This window comes from Schistocerca piceifrons, chromosome 5, assembly GCF_021461385.2.
Source record: "Schistocerca piceifrons isolate TAMUIC-IGC-003096 chromosome 5, iqSchPice1.1, whole genome shotgun sequence".
NCBI classification, from domain to species: domain Eukaryota; kingdom Metazoa; phylum Arthropoda; class Insecta; order Orthoptera; family Acrididae; genus Schistocerca; species Schistocerca piceifrons.
The window spans coordinates 596,839,919-596,867,177 of NC_060142.1; the positions used below are offsets into that span (position 1 = coordinate 596,839,919).

At 45.4% G+C, this 27,259-nt stretch overlaps 2 protein-coding genes across 2 annotated transcripts in view; one reads left to right on the forward strand and one right to left on the reverse strand.

Moving 5' to 3' along the window:
- The window catches only part of LOC124798281 (unconventional prefoldin RPB5 interactor-like protein), a 60,061-nt gene extending 42,161 nt beyond the window's left edge, over positions 1–17,900 (reverse strand). Inside the window, exon 1 of the mRNA XM_047261604.1 lies at positions 17,662–17,900. Coding sequence (XP_047117560.1) covers positions 17,662–17,745 — 84 coding nt within the window. The 5' untranslated portion in view covers positions 17,746–17,900. The remainder of the gene's footprint in view (positions 1–17,661) is intronic.
- A 94-nt stretch (positions 17,901–17,994) lies between these two features.
- LOC124799231 overlaps positions 17,995–27,259 on the forward strand; it is an 88,085-nt gene continuing 78,820 nt past the window's right edge. Inside the window, exon 1 of the mRNA XM_047262771.1 lies at positions 17,995–18,387. Coding sequence (XP_047118727.1) covers positions 18,271–18,387 — 117 coding nt within the window. The 5' untranslated portion in view covers positions 17,995–18,270. The remainder of the gene's footprint in view (positions 18,388–27,259) is intronic.

Below are 27,259 nucleotides of genomic sequence, written 5' to 3' on the forward strand. Positions count from 1 at the left end.
GCATTTTGCCTACTCCTACCTTGCTGCGTCTCAGGAGGCGTCTTGTCGGGCCTAGGGAGGGGAACCTAAAAAACCCCCATGTGCACTCCAAACGTACTCCGCTACCCTTGTAGCCGCTTCCGGCATGTAGTGCACGCCTGACCTATTCAGGGGGACCTACATTTCTCCACCCGATAGCGGAGGTCGAGAAATTTGCACCCCAGATCTCCGCAGAATCGCCTGAGCCTCTGGTTTTAGCCTTCCACTCGGCTCCAAACCAGAGGACCGCGATCGGTTCTGGGAACGATACTACAAATAGTTAGCTCTGATTTCACCCCGCGAGCGAGGCTTTCTGCCTTCACCAATTCCGCCAACCGCCTGTACGAACTGAGGATGACCTCTGAACCCAGACGGCAGGAGTCATTGGTGCCGACATGAGCAACAATTTGCAGTCGGGTGCACCCAGTGCTCTCTATCGCCGCCGGTAGGGCCTCCTCCACATCTCGGATGAGACCCCCCGGCAAGCAGACAGAGTGAACACTGGCCTTCTTCCCCGACCTTCCCGCTATTTCCCTAAGGGGCTCCATCACCCGCCTAATGTTGGAGCTCCCAATAACTAATAAACCCCTCCCCCCGTGTGCCTGCTCGGACCTTGCTGAAGGAGCAGCCACATGTCCACTCACAGGCAGAGCGGGCGATGCCACACGGCCAGCCTCCACATTGACCCTCCGCCTCGTGCGCCGCGAATGCCGCTGAACCCGCCACTCCCCTTGGGGAGAGGGTGGCCCAACCGCGCCCAGTACACGCGAAGATGTCTCGACAGCAAGGACAGTGGGTGAAGCATGTAACACCTGGGGTGTACCTTGCAACGCACCAGACTCCCCACTGCCGCTACACTCCGAGGCAGCAGCCTGAAGACGGCTGACTGCGGCCATCAACACGCTCAGCTGTTCGCGAACAGTGGCCAGCTCCTCCTGCGTCCGTACACAGCAGTCACACATCCTATCCATCCTAAGGAATCAATTTACTGAAGAGAGTTAATCAACCTTTAACTAGACTGCTAATTCACTAAAGGCGGCTGTTTATTCACTAAACTGTGGTTGCTAGGCACTTCTTGTAGAAAACAATGACAATAGCACTACCTGTCTCTGGACTGTATTGAAAACAAACACCAGCACTACTGGCACTATGGTTGACTAAAGGGACTCTCTCTGACTGTATTCAAAACAAACACGAAATCTATGGAACTATTAATAGCACTCGACAATTAAAGCTTCCTAAAAGCAAATACACACGGAAGAAGAAGTGACCACCCTGCCCCTACTCCAGAGGGAGATTAAAAACCTTAGAACTGAAAGTAAAAACCACTTTCACAGAGGAAGCTGAGAACCAGTTCAACCATCCAGGAATCGTCTGCCAATATTAAAGGTGAAGTGCACCGAAGTATGTACTCAGTACGCAGAGCCAAAAGAAGGGGGCATTCCACCAAAATGTGGGCTACTGACTGGAAGACTCCACAACCACAAAGTGGGGGGAGCTTATTACACACAAGAAAACCGTGGGTCAGCCTGGTATGGCAGACGCGGGGATGACACAGGGCGGTCGAGTCCTATCGGGAGAGGTGGAAGGAAGAACGCCACGGGACAGGTGTCACCTTAATCGCACGAAGTTTATTAGACAGGGAAGTAGCCTCCCAAGAGTTGGCCCATGATTGTGTGAAGTGGGATTTGATATGAAGCCATAAATCTGCCGCAGGAGTGGTTACAGAGAAGGGGGTAAGTAACTTCTCCCCCAGCCAATTGATCAGCAAGCTCGCTACCTGGGATACCCACATGGCCAGGGACCCAAAGGAAGTCAATGGAACAAGCAGCACGGTGAAGATCAGTGAGATGGTCATGGATGGCCGAGAACAAGGGACAGCGGGAAAAACACCAATCAATAGCCTGAAGGCAACTCATTTAGTCCGTACATAACAAAACGCGGCTGAGTTGGGACAGTTTAATAAAGGTAACGGCCTGGGAAATTGCCATCAATTCCACAGTAAACACCCCACATGCAGTTGACAGGCGGTGATTTTCCATGCCAACAGAGGGCGTAAGGGCATATCCCACATGATCAGCAGATTTAGAGCCACCAGTCTAAAAAAAACAGCAGCATCCCAAAACTTCCATAAAAGTCGGCAGAAAAAACAACGAACACCATTGAGGGAACGGAATCTTTTGAACCTAGTTGGGGATCCATTAAAATCCGGAGCCAAGGAACTAATCAAGGGGGGAGTGTTGGGGAGGGAACATGGGAGACAGGACGAAGAAGGAAGCTGGAAAATCACAGAGAAGAGACGCAAGGCGGAGCCCAACCAGTAAACCTGCCCGAGGGCGGGAATCAGGTGGGCGACGTCCTTGGTCTGGAACAGGATAGAATAGGAAGGATGAGTGGAGAGGAACGGACAGTGATTGCATAAGAAACCAGAAGCTGGGACCGCTGAACAGAAAGGGGAGGGGGGGGGGCATCCCATCTTCAAGCAGGAGACTATCAACAGGGCTAGTAGGGAAGGCACCTGTAGCCAAACGGATACCATGATGGTGGACTGGATCCAGGAGGTGCAGTGTGGAAGGAGCAACCGAACTGTACATTTGACAACCATAGTCCAAGTGAGACAGCACTAAAGCCCGATAAAAGTTGGAGAAGAGTGGAACGATCTGCACCCCAAGAGGTGTGGGCAAGAAAGCAAGGGACACTGAGTTTACGGAAACAGCCTATCTTCATAAGTCTGATATGTTTGTTTTGGTTTTAGGGCGCAAAACTTCTATGGTCATTAGCGCCCGGTCCGTGACTTAGGAAACAGTAAAAAGCCGAAATTGAAAACCAGCAGCAAAGGGAACGAAAGTCATAAAATTGGAGAAACTAAAAGCAGAAGGAAGGCTTAAAAATCCACTACAGAAAGGGGTTGGTTGTCCCCAAAAAAAGCTTCAAATGACTGACGTCATTTCACTGGCACTAATAAACTTGAGAACGCGGTCGGCTGAGCGCGTGTCATCTGCTAAAATCGACGATATATCAGGCGAAAGCTGTAGACGGGAGCGTAACGGATTAAAATAGGGGCACTCAATTAAAAGGTGTCTTACCGTCTACAGCTGAGAGCAGTGGGGACAGAGTGGGGGAGGATCGCCGCTTAAAAGATGTCGATGGCTAACAAGACAGTACCCTATCCGGAGTCTAGTTAAAATTACCTCCTCCCGACGACGCGTTCGGGAGGAAGAGATCCAAGCACAAGGAAGAGCTTTCATGTCCCGCAATTTATTATTGGGAAGTGTCGACCAATGCGTGTGCCATAAATGAACAACACGTCGACATAGAACGCTCCGTAGATCGGCGAAGGGAATCGATTGAATAGCTGGCCGAGGAAGAGAGACTGCAGCCTTGGCTGCAATATCGGCCGCCTCATTTCCACAAATACCAACGTGTCCCGGGAGCCAGAGGAACGCCACCGAGACACCCCCCAGGTGGAGCAAGCGCAGACAGTCCTGAATCCGGTCGACCAGAGGGTGCACAGGATAAAGAGCTTGGAGACTGAGGAGAGAGCTGAGAGAATCTGAGCAGATAACGTACTGTATCCGCTGATGGCGGCGGATGTAGTGGACAGCCTGGAGAACAGTGTAAAGCTCCGCAGTATAAACCGAACACTGGTCGGGAAGCCGAAAGTGATTTGGGGTGTCGCCAACAATATAGGCACTCCCTACACCTAACGATGTTTTCGAGCCGTCGGTGTAAATAAATGTGGCGTCCGTCATTTGTGCACATAGAGCAGCAAATGCCCGACGATAAACAAGTGAAGGGGTACCATCCTTGGGAAATCGACAAAGGTCACGGAGCAGGCAGATCCGGGGACGGAGCCAAGGCGTTTTTTTTTTTTTTTTTTTTTTTTTTTTTTTTTTTTTTTTTTTTTTTTTTTTTTTTTTTTTTTTTTTTTTGTGGTTTTAGGGCGCAAAACTTCTATGGTCATTAGCGCCCAGCCCGTGACATAGAAAACAGGAAAAAAACGAAATTTAAAATCAGCAGCAATGGGAACAAAATCATAAAATTTGAGTAACTAAAGGCAGAAGGAATGCTTAAAAATCCACTACAGAATGGGGTTGGTTGTCACAAAAAAAAGCTTCAAATGACTGACGTCATTTCACTGTCACTAATAAACTGTAGAACGCGGTCAGCTGAGCGCGTGTCATCTGCTAAAATCGACGATAGATCAGGCGATAGCTGTAGACGGGAGCGTAACGGATTAAAATAGGGGCATTCAATTAAAAGGTGTCTGACCGTCCACAGCTGAGAGCAGTGGGGACAGAGTGGGGGAGGATCACCGCTTAAAAGATGTCGATGACTAAAAAGACAGTGCCCTATCCGGAGTCGAGCTAAAATTACCTCCTCCCGACGACGCGTTCGGGAGGAAGAGGTCCAAGCGCAAGGAAGGGCTTTCACTTCCCGCAATTTATTGTGGGGAAGTGTTGACCAATGCGCATGCCATAAATGAGCAGCTTGGCGACATAAAACGCTCCGTAGATCGGTAAACGGAAGAGACTGAATAGCTGGCCGAGGAAGAGAGACTGCAGCCTTGGCCGCTATATCGGCCGCCTCATTTCCACAGATACCAGCGTGTCCCGGGAGCCAGAGGAACGCCACTGAGACGCCCCCCAGGTGGAGCGAGCGCAGACAGTCCTGAATCCGGTGGATCAGAGGGTGAACAGGGTAAAGAGCTTGGAGACTTAGGAGAGAGCTGAGAGAATCTGAGCAGATTACGTACTGTATCCGCTGATGGCGGCGGATGTAGTGGACAGCCTGGAGAACAGCGTAAAGCTCCGCAGTATAAACCGAACACTGGTCGGGAAGCCGAAAGTTATTTGGGGTGTCGCCAACAATATAGGCACTCCCTACACCTAACGATGTTTTCGAGCCATCGGTGTAAATAAATGTGGCTTCCGTCATTTGTGCACATAGAGCAGCAAATGCCCGACGGTAAACAAGTGTAGGGGTACCATCCTTGGGAAATTGACATAGGTCTCTGAGCAAGTTGATCCGGGGACGGAGCCAAGGCGGTGCTGTACCCCAAGTTGTCAAGAAGGTTTTAGGAAAGCGGAAGGAAAGAGAATGGAGCAGTTGACGGAAGCGGACTCCCGGGGGTAGTAGGGAGGAGGAGCGGCCTGCATACCAGACATCAAAGGAGGCGTCGAAAAAAAGGTCATGCGCTGGATTAGCAGGCATGGAAGACAGATGGCTAGCATAACGACTCAGAAGGACTGCCCGCCGATTGGACAGCGGAGGTTCAGCAGTCTCAGCATAAAGGCTTTCCACAGGGCTGGTGTAAAAAGCTCCAGATACTAAACGTAATCCACGGTGGTGGATAGAGTCGAGACGCCGAAGAATAGACGGCCGAGCAGAGGAGTAGACTATGCTTCCATAATCCAATTTCGAGCGCACTAAGGCGCGATAGAGGCGGAGAAGGACCACTCGGTCCGCTCCCCAAGAGGTACCATTCAGGACACGGAGGGCGTTAAGCGAACGCAGACAGCGAGCCGAAAGGTAGGAAACGTGGGAGGACCAGCACAGTTTTCTGTCAAACATAAGACCCAAGAATTTAGCGACGTCGGAAAACGGAAGGTTGACAGGACCTAGATGTAAGGAGGGCGGAAGAAACTCCTTACGTCGCCAAAAATTTACACAAACGGTCTTACTGGGTGAGAAACGGAAGCCGGTTTCGATGCTCCACGAGTGGAGGCGATCGAGACATCCTTGAAGACGTCTTTCAAGAAGGCTGGTCCGTTGAGAGCTGTAGTAGATCGCAAAATCGTCCACAAAGAGGGAGCCCGAGACATCAGGAAGGAGACAATCCATAATTGGATTAATGGCGATGGCAAACAGTACAACACTCAGCACGGAGCCCTGGGGTACCCCGTTTTCTTGGGAGAAAGTACGGGAGAGAGTAGTGTTCACCCGCACCCTAAATGTGCGCTCTGCCATAAATTCGTGAAGAAAAAGGGGCAGCCGGCCTCGAAAGCCCCAAGAGAACAGTGTGCGGAGAATGCCTGTCCTCCAACAGGTATCGTATGCTCTCTCCAGATCAAAAAATATTGCTACCGTTTGGCGTTTCCGGAGAAAATTGTTCATGATATAAGTGGAGAGAGCAACAAGATGGTCAACGGCAGAACGATGCTTTCGGAATCCGCATTGGGCTGGTGTTAAAAGACTGTGGGACTCCAGCCACCAAGCTAAACGGTAATTCACCATACGCTCCAAAACCTTACAGACACTACTCGTGAGAGAAATGGGGCGATAGCTAGAGGGGAGATGTTTGTCCTTTCCAGGTTTCGGAACGGGAACGACAATAGCTTCCCGCCATCGCCTGGGAAAGGTACTGTCGGTCCAAATTCGATTATAAAGGCGAAGGAGGTAACGCAGGCTATGGGTTGATAAATGCAGCAACATTTGGACATGGATACCATCCGGTCCTGGGGCGGAGGAGCGAGAAGAAGAGAGTGCATGTTGGAGTTCGCGCATGGAGAAAACAGTATTGTAGCTTTCGCGATTGTGAGAGGAGAAAGCAAGATGTCGCACTTCCGCTGCACGTTTCTTCGGGAGAAACGCTGGCGGGTAATTTGAAGAGCTCGAAATCTCAGCAAAGTGCTGACCCAATGAGTTAGAAATTGCGACGGGGTCCACTAAGGTATCATGCGCGACAGTGAGCCCAGAGACCGGGGAGAAACTAGGCGCGCCTGAGAACCGTCGAAGCCGACTCCAAACTTCCGAGGAGGGAGTGAAGGCGTTAAATGAGCTAATAAAGTATTTCCAGCTTGCCTTCTTGCTATCGCGGATGACGCGACGGCATCGCGCACGGAGCTGCTTATATCGGATACAGTTGGCCAAAGTTGGATGGTGACGGAAAATGCGAAGAGCACGTCGCCGCTCACGTATTGCGTCACGGCATGCCTCGTTCCACCAAGGAACTGGAGGGCGCCGGGGCAATTCGGAGGCGCGTGGTATTGAACGTTCCGCAGCTGTGAGAATAACGTCGGTAAAATGTGTGACCTCATCGTCGACGCTGGGAAAGCGACGGTCATCGAATGTCGCTAGAGACGAAAAAAGTGTCCAATCGGCTTGGGCAAACTTCCAGCGACGCGAGCGCATATAAGGCAGTTGAGGCTGCAGTCGAAGAACACATGGAAAGTGGTCACTCGAGTGTGTATCATCAAGGGCGAACCATTCGAAGCGCCGAGCTAGCGGAACAGTACCGACCGCAAGGTCCAAATGAGATAAATTTGCCGTGGAGGCAGACAAAAATGTGGGGACCCCAGTGTTGAGGCAGACTAGATCCGCTTGGTGGAAGACGTCTAGCAATAGTGAGCCACGTGGACAAGGATGTGGAGATCCCCAAAGCGGGTGGTGGGCATTGAAGTCCCCAACCAGCAAATATGGGGGTGGAAGCTGACCAAGAAGATGAAGGAGATCAGCTCGTGCCATTGGTGTGGACGATGGAATGTATACAGTACAAAGAGAGAACATGTATCCGGAAAGGGAAAGACGGACGGCGACAGCTTGGAAGGAAGTGTTTAAATGGATTGGGTGATAATGGAGAGTTTCATGGAGAAGAATCATGAGTCCTCCATGCGTTGGAGTGCCTTCAACAGAGGGGAGATCATATCGAACAGACTGAAAATGAGGGAGAACAAAGCGGCCATGGGGACACAGCTTTGTTTCCTGAAGACCGAAGATGACCGGCGAGTAGGATCGTAAGAGGATTGACAATTCATCCCGATTGGCTCGAATACCGCGGATATTCTAGTGGATAATGGACATAGGGTGAACAGAAAATGGAGGAATGTGACCAAGGTCACTGTCAACTCAACGACTGCTCTGAGCTTGCGAACGACAGCATGGAATGGCATTCAGCCGAAGGCAGAAGATCCTGATCCGTAGGTTGGTCAGGAGCAGCTCCTGCCACCAGCGATCGGCCGGTTGATCGGCCGCCAGCAGTGCGCCTCGGCGACACAGAAGACGGCCGAGGGCGATTTCCGCCAGGTGGTGCTGTAGATGGGACACGCCTTGGCGGAGAAGGAGAGGACCTGGGTTTCTTTGTAGCCTTCTTGGAAGTATGATGTTTAGAGGAAGGAGGAACCGATGGTTGGGAAGTTGCCGTACGTAAAAACTCTTCACGAGTATGCTCTTTTTTCGAAGTCTTGATGACTGACTTTTGGGCTCGAGATTTAGCAGAACTCGACGAAGGGTGAGCCAGAGAGTGGCCAGGCGAAAGTGGTGAGGTTGAACGGGCGATCTTTGCGCTGGCCGATCTGACAACCGCGGCACTAAAGGTGAGGTCGCAAGTCTGCGTGGCCGCCTCCTTTGTTGGCCGAAGAGAAGCAAGGACAGTGCTGTATTTTCCTTTCTGAGGCACGGTGGGCTGTCGACTGGTGAATAATTTTCGAGCAGCAAAGGTCGACACCTTTTCCTTTACTCTAATTTCCTGGATGAGCTTTTCGTCCTTAAAAACGGGACAATCTCGAGAGGAAGCAGCGTGGTCACCCATACAGTTGATGCAGCGAGGGGATGGAGGTGGACAAGCACCCTCACGGGCATCCTTGCCACACGTAACACATTTGGCCGGATTGGAACAGGACTGGCTGGTGTGATTGAACCGCTGACACCGATAGCAACGCGTAGGGTTTGCGACATAAGGGCGAATGGAAATTATCTCATAGCCTGCTTTGATTTTCTATGGGAGTTGAACTTTGTCAAATGTCAAGAAGACAGTGCGGGTTGGAATGATGTTCGTGTCAACCCTTTTCATAACCCTATGAACAGCCGTTACGCCCTGGTCAGACAGGTAGTGCTGAATTTCTTCGTCCGACAATCCATCGAGGGAGCATGTATAAACGACTCCACGCGAGGAATTTAATGTACGGTGCGGTTCCACCCGGACAGGGAAGGTGTGTAGTAGTGTGGTATGCAGCAATTTTTGTGCCTGGAGAGCACTGACTGTTTCTAACAACAGGGTGCCATTCCGTAATCTGGAACAAGACTTTACAGGACCTGCAATTGCGTCGACACCTTTCTGAATAATGAAAGGGTTGACCATGGAGAAGTCGTGACCTTCGTCAGACCGAGAAACAACAAGGAACTGTGGCAACGATGGAAGAACTGACTGTGGCTGAGACTCAGTGAACTTACGTTTGTGAGCAGACATAGTGGAAGGTGAGGAAACCATTGCGGAAGAATCCCCCATGATTACCGGCGTCTCCGATGGCGCGCTCCTCCCTTGTGGGGGCCCTCTCTGAGGGCACTCCCGCCTTAGGTGATTGTTCACACCTCAGGTCACACCTCCCGACAAACGGACAGAGGGACCAATCGGCACTTTCGGAAGGTATCAGCTCGGGTAATCACCCCTCCCTGGGCCTGGCCGTTACCAGGGGGTACGTACGTGTCCTACCTGTCTACCCGGGGCGGGGAATTACGCGTTACCCTGTCACCGGCTACGCATGGAAGTGCGTGGGTCGGCCTTCAGACACGCACAGGGAGGAAGAAAGAGAAAGGGAAAGGAAAGAAGAGATGTCTCAAACGCCGCAGCGGAGAAAAGGGTAAAGAGAAGAGGTAAGGAAAAGAGAAGGACAAAGGAAGGATGAAGACATACAAGCAAGGAAGGCGAAGAATGCGGTACATTTACAAGCGTCCGTCTCCGGACGTAGGCACAAACCATACTCCCAGAGGGGGAGAAAGGGAAGGAAAGAGCCAGAGGTGAGGGGGGGGGGGGGGGGGGGGCGAAGATGGGGGATGGGGAAGGATGCGGAAAGGGAAGGTATGCAGCCCGGAAAGGAAGGAAGGCCACATTAGCTCGGGGTCCCGTGCTCGCTACGCACGTATCCACGAAAGAGTTGTGGATCCCCTGGGGGGAAGTCTGATATGGGGCAGCCAAGTGAGCTTGGGGGAAAAAAGAAGACCCAGGAAATGAAACTGTGGGACCACAGGTAATCGTTGTGCATCGAGGTAGAGCTACGGATCGAGGAGGACCATAGTACGGTGACAGGAGTGGACCACCCACGATTTTAAAGGAGAGAATTGAAACCTGTGTGAGAAGGTCCATGCAGAGGCACACCGTATAGCACGCTGAAGCTGCCACTCTGCAGAGGCCATCAAAGAGGAACTAACCCAAATGCAGAAATCATCCACATACAGAGCAGGGGTGACCAAAGGACCAATGGAGGCCACAAGTCCATCTACAGCAATGAGGAAAAGAAGTACACACAATACGGAACCCTGTGGGATGCCATTCTCCTGGGTCCGTGGAGAACTAAAAACAGTACCAACCCAAACCCTGAACGACTGATGGAACAGGAACTGGTCAATAAAAACTGGGAGTGGGCCCCGAAGACCCCACTATGAAATGTAAGTAAGATATGATGGCACCATGCCGTGTCATAGGCCTTGCGAAGGTCGAAAAATACTGCAACCAAATGGCGCCGCTGGGAAAAAGCCTGCTGAACTGCAGATTCCAAGCAAAGTAAATGATTGATCAGAGACCGTCCCTCTCGGAAGACACACTGGTAAGGGGACAATAGATCCCGAGATTCGAGGACCCAATTGAGCCGACGGGCTACCATCCATTCAAGTAACTTGCAAACAACGTTTGTCAGACTAATTGGCCGAAAGCTTTCGACAAACAGGGAGTTCTTACCAGACTTAAGGATGGGAACCACGATGCTATCCCTCCATTGACAAGGGAAGTCACCCTGGAGCCAAATATGGTTAAGCACCCAGAGAAGATGTTGTCGTCGAGGAGCACTGAGATGTTGAAGCAATTGGTTACGAATAGAGTCTGGGCCAGGGGCCGTATCATGAAAAGAAGAAATTATGGAAAGAAGTTCCCATTCAGTAAAAGGTTTATTGTAAGATTCTGACTGACAAGGGGTAAAACATAAGGCGGAAGCTTCGGCCCACTGTTTCTGGTGAAGGAAAGCAGCCGGATAGGAGGTCGATGCAGATGCAAAATGGGTCGCAAGATGTTCTGTGAGAATCAACAGGTCCGTGCAACGGCCATCCGGGAGGGCAAGGTCCGGGAGGGCAGGCTGTCGATGGCAATCTTTGAGCGAGTGAAGTGTAGCCCATACCCGTGACAGAAGAACCGAGGGAAGAAACAAAGCATTTCCAACACAACTGTTTGCTCCATTTGATTAAGTAACAGACTTTGGCATGATGGCATTTAAAGGTAATAAGATTGACAGCAGACGGGTGCCTCTTACGGTGTTACAAAGCTCGATGGCGATCACGGATGGCAATGGCAATGGCTGTACTCCACCACGGGACTTGACAGCGGCAAATTGGTCCAGATGAGCATGGGATAGCAAGGCTAGCAGCGTGAACAATCGCATCATCAGACATGTAACGTAGGACGTCATCAATACAACCCGACAAAGTGGGAGAAAAAACAACCTTTGCAGTATATAGAGGTCAATCGGCACATTGGAAAGACCAACGAGATAACCTGTCCATGGGGGAGCGGGAAGGGAGCAAGAGAATCAACAGGAAGTGGTCACTATCGCAAAGGTCGTCGTGTGGTGACCAGTGTAATGAAGAGAGGAGGGAGGGAGAAGAAAGAGAAAGATCAATGGCAGAAAAGGTACCATAACTGGCACTGAAATGGGTAAGACATCAGGTGTAAGTGTCCTGTCAGGAGGGAGATAAAGATTGCAAACTGTGACCCTAGAGTCCAGGTGGACCCTAACAGCAACCGCTTCCAATGTAGTTTGAAGAGAAATCCACATGCTAGCAATGTCCGTACAGACTAAAGTATAAATGCCACCAGAGGCCCGCAGGGGGCTGACCCAATTTCGACAGAAAGCAGGGAACCCATGGAGGTTCGGTGAGTGATCATCAATAAAACGAGATTCCCGTAGAACCACACAAGCTGCAGGTTAAAACAAAATAAGGGATTTCAACTCCGGAAGGGGATGGTAATATCCATTACAATTCCATTGGGTAGCCACAGAACGATGATTCAAATGGGGGGTGAACAGACTAAAGCCAGTCATGCCGCCAGGTCACCATCCGTCACCAACAAGGAGGGGGTGACATACATGAACAGCACGTCAGAGTCTGGTTGCGAAGGTGGGGATGGGACCTCTGGTAACACCAGTGGCTTCTTGTACCGGGACTTATGTTTCTTCTCTTTTTTCTGTTTGAGATCGAGAAGGGCTGTGCTGCAAAATGGAGCCAGCTTCAGCGAGATCTGGAACAGAAAGAGAGTGGGTGACCTGGGGGCCCACAGACTGGTTCTCATGGTCATCATGGCAGCAGACCTTTGGCCTGGAAGGTGCCAGGAAGGGAAGTCCTGGGAGGGGCACCCTTGACCAGCAGACGCCAAAGAAGTGGGACACTTCTCCAGCTGGGGAGGGGAGGCTGTGCCTGGAGGGGAGGATGTGGGAACTGCAGGGAGGGGGGGGAGAGGAGTTCGGGACTGGGGGAAGGAAGGGGTGAAGATGAACTAAAGCATAGCTAGATGTCATTGACACAGGATGAAGACGTGCGCACTTCTTACGAGCCTAAGTGGAGGTTAGCTGATCAAGGGACTTATACTCCTGTATCTTCTTTTCCTTCTTATAAGCCAGGCAATCCAATGAACGTGGAAAATGATTGCCATGACAATTACCACACACAGGAGGGGGAACACAGGAACTCCCCTCATGGAGTGGATGTCCACAGTCACTATAGAGAGGAGTCTGCGAACAGCGGGAAGACATGTATCCAAAACACTAAGCACTTAAAACATCTCATAGGTGGTGAGATGTATGGCTTCACATCACATCGCTAAACCATAATCTTGACCTTCTCAGGCGTGGTATCCACTTCAAAGGCCAGGATAAATGCAACAGTATCAATGTGATTGTCTTTCAGGTCCTTCTGAAGACGCTGAACAAAGTGAACACCCTGCCACCCTAGATTGTCCCTAAGTTCCTCATCAGTTTGAAGGATGAGGGCTCTGTGAAAAATTACTCCTTGAACCATACTCAAAGACTGGTGGGGGGTAATGGTCACATGCATGGAGGGTCGCAGACTGGGCAGATGAAGCAGTTTTGATCAACGATGAACCCGACCGCATCTTGCTCAGAGAGTCCACTTCGCCAAACTTGTCTTCAATGTGTTCCACAAAAAATAAAGTATTGGTGAAAGTATCCCAATCAGTCCTGGTGCAAACCAGATAGCGGGGGAAAGGTTTAGCCCTTAGCCGACAAGTCTGACCCTCCTCCCAGGGCGTAGCCATGGAAGGTAAGGCTGAAGGGGCAGAAGAAGCAGCACTGAAAGATTCATTTCCAATCAAAGAGACAGCTGTAGCAGAAAGGCCACAGTCTGGACCCATACGCGTTTCATTTGCATAGCGTCCGCCCTGAAACCACTCACTCCGATCAGGGGCTCTCCCCATGAGTGCCACCCAGCCACTGCAAGGGCCGTCTGGCACGGCGGCCATTGCCGGGAGTTCCAATGCTCCAGGATGACAAGCAACCACTCCTAGGCTTGTATGAGGGGGTCACAGCTAAGGAATCAGAAGTGTGATCCCTGTGTTTTCAGGGGACACAACCAAATGGGTACATAGTGACCCCAACACACAGGCTGGTTACCATGCTGGCCATGTACCCTAGCATCAGACAACGACATGAAGGAAAAGATGGAAGGAACTAGGAGGGCACACGCCGGAGACACTAGGTAAGGTACTCTTCCCCAAATGGCTCACACTACGGAACAGAAATTTAGTAATGGAGGTCAAACACCAGAGGGGGACCAGTAAATGCCAAAAGGATGAGGTAATTACTCAACAAAACCAAATCGCAAAGCCATCATAATGAGGAGGATAGTGGGGCCAACACAAACAAGGACACCAAGAGAGGGAGGGCAGAGGGGAAGGAGCAAGGACAGGAGAGAAGGGGAAGGTAAAGGAAATGCATTCCGGGAAAGAAGGAAGGCTGTGATAACTCGGGCCCACATGCTAGCCATGCACATACTCACGAAATGACCATGAGCCCCTTGGGTGGGGGGGGGGGGGAGGGGGCAATTTGTGACTGGATTGAGGACTTTTTGGCTGGGAACACACAGCATATTAACTTGGATGAAGAGTCATCGTCAGCTGCAGAAGTAACTTTGGGTGCGCTACAGGGAAGTGTGTTGGTGCCCCTACTGTTCACGTTGCATATTAATGACCTTGCAGACAATATTAACAGTAAAATCAGGTTTTTGCAGATGATGCAGTTATCTATAATGAAGCACTATCTGAGAGAAGTTGCACAAATATTTGGTCAGATCTTGATAAGATTTCGAAAGTGATGCAGAGATTGGTAGCTTGCTTTAAATGTTCAGAAATGAAAACAGTGCACAAAAAAAAAAGGTCTGCTTGTGTCTGTATATGTGTGGATGGATATGTGTGTGTGTGCGCGAGTGCATACCCGTCCTTTTTTTCCCCTAAGGTAAGTCTTTCCGCTCCCGGGATTGGAATGACTCCTTACCCTCTCCCTTAAAACCCACTTCCTTTCGTCTTTCCCTCTCCTTCCCTCTTTCCTGATGAGGCAACAGTTTGTTGCGAAAGCTTGATTTTTGTGTGTGTGAATGTATGTGTCTGTTTGTGTTTCTATCGACCTGCCAGCGCTTTCGTATGGTAAGTCACATCATCTTTGTTTTTAAATATATTTTTCCCGCGTGGAATGTAAGTCACATCATCTTTGTTTTTAGATATATATATATCTAAAGATCAGTTTGGATTCCGTAGAAATGTTGGAACACTTGAGGCAATACTGACCCTACGACTTATCTTAGAAGAAAGATTAAGGAAAGGCAAACCTACGTTTCTAGCATTTGTAGACTTAGAGAAGGCTTTTGACACTGTTGACTGGAATACTCTCTTTCAAATCCTGAAGGTGGCAGGGGTAAAAGACAGGGAGCGAAACGCTATTTACAATTTGTACAGAAACCAGATGGCAATTATAAGAGTCGAGGGGCATGAAAGGGAAGCAGTGGTTGGGAAGGGAGTGAGACAGGGTTGTAGCCTCTCCAGGATGTTATTCAATCTGTATATTGAGCAAGCAGTAAAGGAAACAAAAGAAAAATTTGGAGTAGGAATTAAAATCCATGGAGAAGAAAAAAAACTCTGAGGTTCGCCAATGACATTGTAATTCTGTCAGAGACAGCAAAGAGAAGTTGAAGAGAATGGGCAGGGTACTGAAAGTGTGATATAATACGAACATAAACAAAAGCAAAACGAGAATAATGGAATGTAGTCGAATTAAATCGGGTGATGCTGCAGGAATTAGATTAGGAAAAGAGACACTTAAAGTAGTAAATGAGTTTTGCTACTTGGGGAGCAAAATAACTGATGATGGTCGGAGTAGAGAAGATATAAAATGTAGACTGGCAATGGCAAGGAAAGCGTTTCTGAAGAAGAGAAATTTGTTAACATCGAGTATAGATTTAAGTGTCAGGAAGTCGTTTCTGAAAGTATTTGTATGGAGTGTAGCCATGTATGGAAGTGAAACGTGGATGATAAATAGTTTAGACAAGAAGAGAATAGAAGCTTTCGAAATGTGGTGCTACATAAGAATGCTAAAGATTAGATCGGTAGATCACATAACTAATGAGGAGGTATTGAATTGAACTGGAGAGGAGAGAAATTTGTGGCACAACTTGACTAGAAGAAGGGATCGGTTGATAGGGCATATTCTGAGGTATCAAGGGATCACCAATTTAGTATTGGAGGGCAGCATGGAAAGTAAAAATCATAGAGGGAGACAAAGAGTTGAATACACTAAACAGATTCAGAAGGATGTAGGTTGCGGTAGGTACTGGGAGATGAAGAATCTTGCACAGGATAGAGTAGCATGGAGAGCTGCATCAAACCAGTCACTGGACTGAAGACCACAACAACAACAACAACAACAACAACAACAACATATAAATAAGACGATAACATCTTCCTCCAAAAATACAACCGAATTAACGGGACAACGATAGAAAATTGGGGGTTTTCAGGTGTGGAGAAAGTAGAACATAACAGAAAAAAACCACAGCACAACTTAAAAAAAAAATTACATATCTACAGGAATCAGACACTTCCCTTGACCTATATAGGTCAATCACAGCTAACAATACCAAGACCAACGTCTACAGCAAAAACTACGAAAATTGGAACTGGTCATTTCCCTTCACCTATATAGCTCAACCACGGCTACTGATACAAAAAAACCAGCACCTACAACTACGAAAAACAAAACCAAAACCACAACACCTCAGAAATTCAAAAGTCAAACAACCCTACATAAATTAAAACACATTCAATACACAATAAATACACACACACACACACACACACACACACACACAGCGGGCACTATCAAACACAACAAGGCGACATCTATACACCCAACTCAAACTCCGTACCGTAATGACGTCACACACCACAACACCCTTACATCATGCATCAAAGCAGACAGATGGAATCGGATGCTTCCGTTGACCTGCAGCACCGAATAGTACAACGCACCATATTAAAACACTGCGTCACAATGACATCACACAACACAGTTACGGCATGGGCAGATGGGTGGAATCGCAACATTCAGTTGAACCTGTCAGAACCACTACCTCGTATGTTTTCAAGTCTATTACTGAACCAACACACTCAAAAGAACAATTCAACACTTATTTAGGTCTATGGCCTGGAACTCTATTCCACTTTCTGTGTCTACAGCCACTGCCCCTTTCCTTATATTGTGTATCCAGCAATGGAATACTATTAACTGTATCCATCTAGGTATGCCTGTTCAGTTTATGTTACCTACATTCAAATGATCGGCCTTTTTTTAAGTTTTACCTGATGTTCTGTGACGCACAGCATATTTGCAGATATGTTTCAATCTTTCACTTTCAGACTGTGATATGAGATCATCTTTCTTATTTTACCTAGGCTTCTTGTGTTGTGATGGAGCAGTCCTAATGTATCATGATTTATTTTATTAATTATTCGTCTTTATACATTTACATGGAATCTCTCTGGTCATTTTGAATATAGGCATACATACATGAACAAATACACAAACACATTGTGAAAAGGTTATAGCAACTGATAAGATATATATATTAATCGCTCATTACTATTACTTATTAAGATACTTGTCCAAAAAAAAAAAACATGACATACTCATTATATACACAAATACATGATACCCTATGCACCATCTAAGCTGTTATTTCCTCCAATGACTGTCGCAAATGTTCTATGGTTACTCGGCACTTCTGCCTTTCGGAAAATTTCCCTTGAGGAAGGCCCAATGAAAAGCTAGGAAATCATAGGGACTGGTCGACACACAGAATGTTTCTGGAAATTAATCATCTCCTATTGCAATCATTCAGATCTAAACAATACCGAGTAGGTTGCGGTCAAGTGGGGATGATACATCTATGACATCCACATATCATTGCCTGATTCTGGTGGAGGACTACTAAAGCTATTCATTTACATTTTCTTGGGGCCTTTTATTAGTGTTGTTGAATATCTCACACACACACACACACACACACACACACACACACACACACACACCAGTAATCATATTGGTTATTCACTCCCATCAAAGGGCAGAACTGCAAAGTTTAGAAATCTTATTTTACCTCATCGTACGTCTGTTGCAACAACGAAGTGTACGTCGAAGTAGCTACTTCTTGTGGAGGTATTACCACGTTCTCCTCTGCCATTGCAAGATTTAAATAACGATGTCAGGTTGTAGCATCAGCGTAGTGATGTGTTCACAACATGAAGATATTTCATTATAGTGTTGTAACGCCTTCACATGCCTCACACGACTTCGTTTGAAACACCCTACACAATCCCCCCACCTTACTGCCATCAAAACAAACCAACGATGTTAAGCAATTTCGCCAAAGTTCCTCTGCAAATTACTTTGGCAGACGCTTCACTACATTTTGAGCTTGTTTATTTTTCGTTTCTACCTTTTAGAATTGGAAGAAATGTTATTCTGGTGTATATACGTGATCATTCAGTTTTGTACGTAGGCGCTAGTCGTGTTGTAATGAAATATTGATATAATATTTTAGATTTTGTAAAATAACATCTATGAAATGAAGACAGGGCACAGTGACGGATGTAGTTGTACATAAACAATGGAGCAGAAGTAATATATTCGTTTTTGCCGGTGTTAGTAAATGCTTGTAGTCTTGAATTATTTTATTCTATTCAGGGGGTGAGATGTACCTATAAAAATGTCGGTGAATACGTCACAACCGATTGTGTCACATTCTCCAAAAAATAACAGTAAGCAGTGTAGTGCAACGAACGTGCTATCAGTGGATATACCGGGAGAAGATTTCGAGTATAGTGTAAGTAAACAAAACGTGTTACTTTTTCGGAAGTATTTTGTTTTGAGTAGTACAGTATCATGTTTTCAATTTGCGTTAAGGGGTACAATACATCGAATAAACCTATCACACTCAGTCTTGTATTAAGCGGATACTTAATTTCCGAGGCATTGGAAACATATTTCGGACTCTGTTTTAAGAATGTTTAACAAATGGAAGATCTGTATCAACTTCACAGATCCCACTGCAGCAGACCTGTGACTTTGTCTTTGCCAAGAGCTACATTACACAGCCACTCCCCCTTTCACTGATATTTTTCATTACTTAGCCGAAAATAATTTCGATATTGCGTGATCTCCTTGTATGACTGTTCTTCTAATTCTGTATTTCCCACTGTCCTTATGAAGTCTAATGGAAGCTGAACCATTGGCAGCCTCTGTTCTGAAGCGTACTGTTGTAGTTTGAGTAAATCATTCTGTAGTGTTGGTTCCTTGCCCCTTGATTTGACACCGCTTTGGTGGCAAACATGTCAGTTTCATTACTTATCTATTCAAGCAACAACTTTGGCCGCACAAAGCAGAGAGGAGCCTGTTCCAGACCTCCCCACCACACAAAAATTTCAGATGATCATCAAGATACAAAAACACAGATCACTGTATTACAAGCCTTCTATGCTACTTATTATTAGAGTTATCATTATTTGAAAGGAACCAATAGACACAGAGTCAGTCTGTATATGATGCTAAAAGAGGCCAAGACCGGAATGCGATCGAAAAGCTATTCCACATATAACTTCAATACCTACTTGTTATGATATACTCATTCCACTCATGTATCCTTCTTAACTACAAGGAAAAAAAAAAAAAAAAAAAAAAAAAAACACACACACACACACACACACACACACACATCTAGTTAAAATTTAAAGCTAGTTCCCACAATGAATCTTGCACAATGCAATGTCAAGAAGTAAAATCTATGTGATTGAAGCAGAACATGATGAAAGGCAGTTGGAAAACACCCAGCAGAAAAATATCTAAGCAATATAAATATTGGCAAAATTGTAGAGGTAGAAAAACTATCTTGTCAGCATTATAAATTGTATTTCCGTTAGTCACATGGAAATTAGTACTTTTGTTTACCTGTGTGCCAGATAAAAAAATCAGTATTTCCAATGAACAACTGCATGACATTATTAATATACATGAAAAATGCTTACATATTGGAAAATATAAGTAAGAAATGCAATTCATAAACAGTGTGTGATGACAGTGGTAATGTTACTGATGACAGCACCACTGAAAGAGAGTTACCAGACATGATTTTCAGAATTTCCTTCACCAAAGAAGAAACACTAAATATTACTGAATTCAGATTGAGAACATATGCCAACATGAGTAACGTGTGACGGGAATGGAAAGAGAGCCTATCATGTGGTACAATACTAAGGGCCCTCTGGCATGTATTTCACGGAGGTTTGCAGAGTGTGTATGCAGATGCACATCATCTTAAAGTATCCAAGCATCTTAAGATGCAGCGTGACCTATGGTTCAGATTTGATATTCATTCATTCATGTATACTGTTCTATAAATCACATCATGGAGGACAGACTTCAGGGATGTGAAATAAGAATCTTGAATCCTTATTTGCTATTTATCGTTTTCCAGAGAAAGAAACTAGTGACTGGTACTGTTCATAATATTGTTTACAAGTCTTGTATTAACGTATTCAATTAAAGCAAAGGAAAGTTCATAACTATTTTAAAATTTTTAAATGTTGCTGTCATTTATAAAGTATGTGTTTATGTAGGTTCAAAATGTTAATGATGTGAGAAGGAATTTCCCCATGCCATCAGGTCATAAGATATACTTGACTAGAAGAGTCCAAAGTGAATCACTTGAAGATCATGACTGTTAATCATATTTCTTAGAGTCAGCATGAGAAAAATTACTAAGGATGTCTTTTCAAGAAGTGGTTATGTGTTCCTCCCAGTGAAGCTTTGAATCGATATTGGCACCTAAAAATTTCATGGATTTAGTTTCTAAATCCTTTGTCACTCCCAAAGACAAGTGTTGAGTTTTGTCTGGGTGGCAACTATAGCTACATGATTACTTTGCAATTCACACTTAAGTGTTTGGTAGACAGTTCATAGCACTACTTTCACATTATTTCTTGACCATTTCTCTCTCAAATATCACATTGGAAAAATGAACATCTAAATCTTTCCACGTGAGCTCTGATTTCTCTTATTTTATTACAATGGCTATTTCTCACTATCTAGGTGAATGTCATCAAAATATTTTTGCATTCAAATGAGAAAGTTGGTGACTGAAATTTCACAAAAAGATCTTGCCACAATGAGATACACCTTCGTTTTAGTGATTGCCACCCTAACTTGCTTAATATATCTGTGTCACAATCCCATGTTTTGCAATAATGCAAAATGAGCTGCCCTTCTATATAAACTTTTTCGAATGTCCTCCATCAATTCTATCTGGTAAGGATCCTATATAATGCAGCAGTACTACAGAAGTGTAGGCAGTCTTTTTAGTAGATTTGTTGCAATTTCTAAGTGTTCTTCCAATAAAACGCAGTCTTTGGTTTGTCTTTCCAACCATGTTTGCTATATGATGGTTGTTCTTAGTTTAATTGACAACCTTAAAAATTAGGGTAGTCTAACATGTAACTAAAAATTAATAATGTTTTATTTATTTATTTTTTTACATAAACGTGGAGGATCTCACACTTTTTAATGCCTAGGGTATGAGGAATTTATTGACATTAAGCCATTTCAGTGCAGAATAAAGTGATCCAGAGTAGTAATGCTGTGATGTGTGGGAAGCAATGTTCAGTCAGTAGCATAGCATAGAACAGACTAAGCTAAACAATGAGGCAGTCAGCTAATTGTAACAATGAGAAAGAAAAGTCAGGTTTACTGGAGACTGGGGTACCACCTGTCTGCTTTGGCCAATGACATCACCATGGTGAAGAACCCTATTTCGAGTATATCCAACATGGCATCCAAAACATCAATCATGGCAAATGCAAAAATATTACATGAAGTGATGCACTCAATAAAATTAGTGGGACAGCTGTGGCAAAAGTGGGGTTTTGGATGGGAACAAACTAAAAATTCAACAAAAAAAAAACACTGTTCAAGATGCATCATTTGGGGGAGGGAGGGGGGAGATCGCTCAAAACTGCTAAAAAGTAAAATAAAAAAACCATGTAAAACACACTGTAGGATCATGGTATCCCAGTCTCCAGTTAATCTACACTCCTGGAAATGGAAAAAAGAACACATTGACACCGGTGTGTCAGACCCACCATACTTGCTCCGGACACTGCGAGAGGGCTGTACAAGCAATGATCACACGCACGGCACAGCGGACACACCAGGAACCGCGGTGTTGGCCGTCGAATGGCGCTAGCTGCGCAGCATTTGTGCACCGCCGCCGTCAGTGTCAGCCAGTTTGCTGTGGCATACGGAGCTCCATCGCAGTCTTTAACACTGGTAGCATGCCGCGACAGCGTGGACGTGAACCGTATGTGCAGTTGACGGACTTTGAGCGAGGGCGTATAGTGGGCATGCGGGAGGCCGGGTGGACGTACCGCCGAATTGCTCAACACGTGGGGCGTGAGGTCTCCACAGTACATCGATGTTGTCGCCAGTGGTCGGCGGAAGGTGCACGTGCCCGTCGACCTGGGACCGGACCGCAGCGACGCACGGATGCACGCCAAGACCGTAGGATCCTACGCAGTGCCGTAGGGGACCGCACCGCCACTTCCCAGCAAATTAGGGACACTGTTGCTCCTGGGGTATCGGCGAGGACCATTCACAACCGTCTCCATGAAGCTGGGCTACGGTCCCGCACACCGTTAGGCCGTCTTCCGCTCACGCCCCAACATCGTGCAGCCCGCCTCCAGTGGTGTCGCGACAGGCATGAATGGAGGGACGAATGGAGACGTGTCGTCTTCAGCGATGAGAGTCGCTTCTGCCTTGGTGCCAATGATGGTCGTATGCGTGTTTGGCGCCGTGCAGGTGAGCGCCACAATCAGGACTGCATACGACCGAGGCACACAGGGCCAACACCCGGCATCATGGTGTGGGGAGCGATCTCCTACACTGGCCGTACACCACTGGTGATCGTCGAGGGGCACTGAATAGTGCACGGTACATCCAAACCGTCATCGAACCTATCGTTCTACCATTCCTAGACCGGCAAGGGAACTTGCTGTTCCAACAGGACAATGCACGTTCGCATGTATCCCGTGCCACCCAACGTGCTCTAGAAGGTGTAAGTCAACTACCCTGGCCAGCAAGATCTCCGGATCTGTCCCCCATTGAGCATGTTTGGGACTGGATGAAGCGTCGTCTCACGCGGTCTGCACGTCCAGCACGAACGCTGGTCCAACTGAGGCGCCAGGTGGAAATGGCATGGCAAGCCGTTCCACAGGACTACATCCAGCATCTCTACGATCGTCTCCATGGGAGAATAGCAGCCTGCATTGCTGCGAAAGATGGATATACACTGTACTAGTGCCGACATTGTGCATGCTCTGTTGCATGTGTCTATGTGCCTGTGGTTCTGTCAGTGTGATAATGTGATGTATCTGACCCCAGGAATATTTCAATTTCCAGGAGTGTATATTGCTCGACAATAGATCAGGATACCAATACCCCCCCCCCCCCCTTCCTCCCCCACTACAAAAGCCAATATACCAATCTCCAGTTGACTTACATAGCTCAGCCCAAGACCGGGATACCAATAAACCCTCCCCATAACTACAAACCATAACTACAAAAGCTAGTACCCCATTCTCCAGTTCACTTATATGGCTCAACTGTAGAAGAGGACACCAATAACCCCCCTCCCACCACAAGTACACTAGCCGGTATCCCAGCCTCCAGTTCACATATATATAGCTCAACACCAGAGGAAAAGTGCACTTACAGTGTCCTCAGATTTTCTGTTGCGGGTTGTGGTTGGTAACTGCATGCATGGTAAATAATAGGAAATGAACATGCCGAATGATGAGTCGGATAGGACAAGACAGCAGAACTCATGAGAAAATAGTTTTCTATAAACTTCATGAATGGATAATTGTTTTTTTATTGAGTCATGAAGGGAAGGTAGGTGAATCAATGCTTTTTAATGAAATCATGGGAGAAGGTAGGTGGATCAAGTTTTTAATTAAATCAAGGAAGGAGGTAGATGGATCTATGTTCATTAATACTAGAGTTGCATGTTCGATATATTAATAAATGTTGAGCAACCTACCTTCTCTCGTGATTTACTGATAAAAATTGATCCACTTACTCAGTGGTTATACAGGCACCTAAGAGTACAGTTTAAATTTTACAAAATATTCTGTTTCATTTGAGAACGTTCTACATTCCACTGTGCCATCATGTAATTTCGTACACTCCACGTAATAACTGTAGCACACCAGATGACGCAATAATGTACCTCACAAACACATCGCCACCGCATAATTAAATCAATAGTGCACACCACCTCTTCATACACCATGCCTCTACATTTTACTCCTCTTCCTTTCTAAAACAAACATGCCGCTGCTCGATGATATTACACAACACCTTGCGGTACAGTGGAACTATGTCATGGGTCAGAGAAGCAGGGAGATATCCTATGACAAAGTATCCCCAAAACGTCAGAGGATAGAACCCTGTAGATTTAGAACTGCAGTGCTAATTTCAACAGATAATTGATATATATTTCTGATTGAGACAAACTGCCTTACATTACCCAAATAGGAAACAGTGAATGGCAGTGCAGGATTCCATACACCATAGAATTAGAGCTTTGCTAGTCAAATGCAGTCAAAAGCTCTACTTAGATCACACACATTAAGTGGACTTTATATAATTCTTATTCTCTAAAGCTGTTTAACAGAAGCAGCCACTGCAGACATCCTCACAATCCTTTTTGCATGCAAGGACAAAGGCATCAAAGGTATATGGGGGCCGTTATTAAACGTTTAGTTTTCATCACATAGTTTTTAATTTATGGATGTATTTCAGTTAAAAATAAAAAAAAAATGTTCGTTGTCATGTATGAATTTTAATTAAAAGGCCAAAGCAATATAGTCATTGGCTTCATTACCTGTTAGGTCTGGAGGGCTTTGGCAAATGTGTCAGGTCGTCAATAGCTGATGAACTGCCGCAGTCTGATGGGAATGAGAGATATTATAAACAATAGTCTTGAGATCTTTTGGCAGTCCATGGCAGAATATTGAAGTTTGCTGGAGTTTCTGTCTGCATAATCTGACTCTGAGTGGACTACAGAAGGTAATGATAGATTTCAGCACCCATTGGTACAGAACATAATAATAATAATAATAATAATAATAATAATAGTAATAATAGTAATAATAATAATAATTATAACCATTATAACAGATAAAACAACACCACATAACAAACCTGACATCATACTCACCAATAAAAAGAAGAAATTAACACAACTAATCGAAATATCCATACCCAATACAACAAATATACAGAAGAAAACAGGAGAAAAAATTGAAAAATACATCCAACTGGCTGAGGAAGTCAAGGATATGTGGCATCAGGATAAAGTTGACATTATACCAATTATACTATCAACTACAGGAGTCATACCACACAATATCCACCAGTACATCAATGCAATACAGCTACATCCAAACTTATATATACAACTACAGAAATCAGTAAAGTACATTGCAGACCTTAAAACCCACATCCTTTCATCTTTCCCTCTCCTTCCCTCTTTCCTGATGAGGCAACAGTTTGTTGTGAAAGCTTGAATTTTGTGTGTATGTTTGTGTTTGTTTGTGTGTCTATCGACCTGCCAGCGCTTTCGTTCGGTAAGTCACCTCATCTTTGTTTTTATATATAAAGAAATCAGTAATTATTGATACATGTTCAATTACCCGAAAGTTCCTAAATACAATATAACACATACCATACAGTTAAAAGGAAGTGACGCTTGATCAAGGTCCGCCTCACTTTCCATTTTTAACCAGACTTAACGTCTGAGAAAGTAAATAATAATAATAATAATAATAATAATAATCCCCGTGGAGGCCCGGGAAAAGAATAGGCCTCCGGTATGTTCTGCCAGTCGTAAAAGGCGACGAAAAGAACAAACCACTAATAGGGCTAACCCCCCTTTTAGTGTGATTAGTTGGTTCAGGACAGAACTAAAGAAGCCTCGGACAAGCGCCGTCATGGTCGGGGACAACGCTTGAACCCTATGCCCGCCCACAATGGTAACGACACTGCTAGCCAACTGGAAAATGATTTAAATCCAAATAGAAGTGTTTTGCAGGATATGCTTCCTGCAATCACCCTAGAAGGAAAACAAAGACAGAGGATGAGATGGTCAGATGAAGTTAATCGACACCTCATGTTCTGTTATTACCAAGCAACAAACCTAGGAACCAACACAACTGGATGCAGATCACAAGTATACACAACATTTATTACCAGATACCCAGAATTAAAATTTTTAACAGAACAACGACTAGCTGATCAGATCCGTGTAATAATAAAAAATAACAGGATACCCCAGTCAGAATTAGAAAACATCAAACAACAAGTACAACAAATACTGGAACAAAATAATGTGCAATCAGAAGAAGAAGAAGAAGAAGAAGAAGAAGAAAATACAGTAATGGACTCAAACATCCCAGAGCAAACAAACAAAGAACAATACGCACCAATTAAACAATCAGAGGAAAACGAAATCTTAAGACAGCCACCAGAACAAGCACAAATAGAACACGAAGTGACACAGATGTTAGATATAGAAGAAAAATTTCAGCTAACATTTATAAAATACAAAGACACAAATACAGACATTAGACCATTCTTGCATAGACCACCAAATAACCCACAAGTCGAAACAACAATAAAAACTATCAACACAATCATACACAACAAAATAAATGAAAACACAACTATGGAAGAGTTACAACTACTGGTTTATATAGGAGCACTCACTACACTAAATATACACACTAGGCAGAGATCAGAACCAACCAACACACAGAAGAAACCCACAAAACCAGCATGGCAACACAGGCTACAGATCAAAATAGAAAAACTGAGAAAAGACATCGGACAGCTAACACAATTTATAAGAAATGAAATCTCGGAAAAAAAACGAAAAAGGTTAGGTAAAATCTCACAACAAGAAGCGATAGAGCAATTAGATTAAAAGAAGCAGAAATTACAGGCATTGACCAAACGACTAAGAAGATACAAAAAAAGTGAAAATAGAAAGAAACAAAACCAAACATTCAACACAAACCAAAAGAAATTTTACCAGACAATAGATAACACACACATTAAAATAGACAATCAACCAAACATAACAGACATGGAACACTTCTGGAGCAACATATGGTCAAACCCGGTACAACATAACAGGCATGCACGGTCGATACAAGCAGGAACAGACACATACAAGATGATACCACAAATGTCTGAAGTGATAATTTTGCAACATGAAGTCACCCGAGCAATTAATTCCACGCAAAATTGGAAAGCCACTGGAAAAGATAAAATAGCAAATTTCTGGCTAAAGAAGTTCACCTCAACACATTCACATCTAACAAAATTATTTAACAGTTACATTGCAGACCCATACACATTCCCTCATACACTTACACATGGAATAACATATCTGAAACCAAAAGATCAAGCAGACACAGCGAACCCAGCTAAATATCGCCCCATAACATGCCTACCAACAATATACAAAATATTAACTTCAGTCATTTAACAGATATTAATGACACATACAACACAGAACAAAATTATAAATGAAGAACAAAAAGGCTGTTGCAAAGGAGCACGAGGATGTAAAGAGCAACTGATAA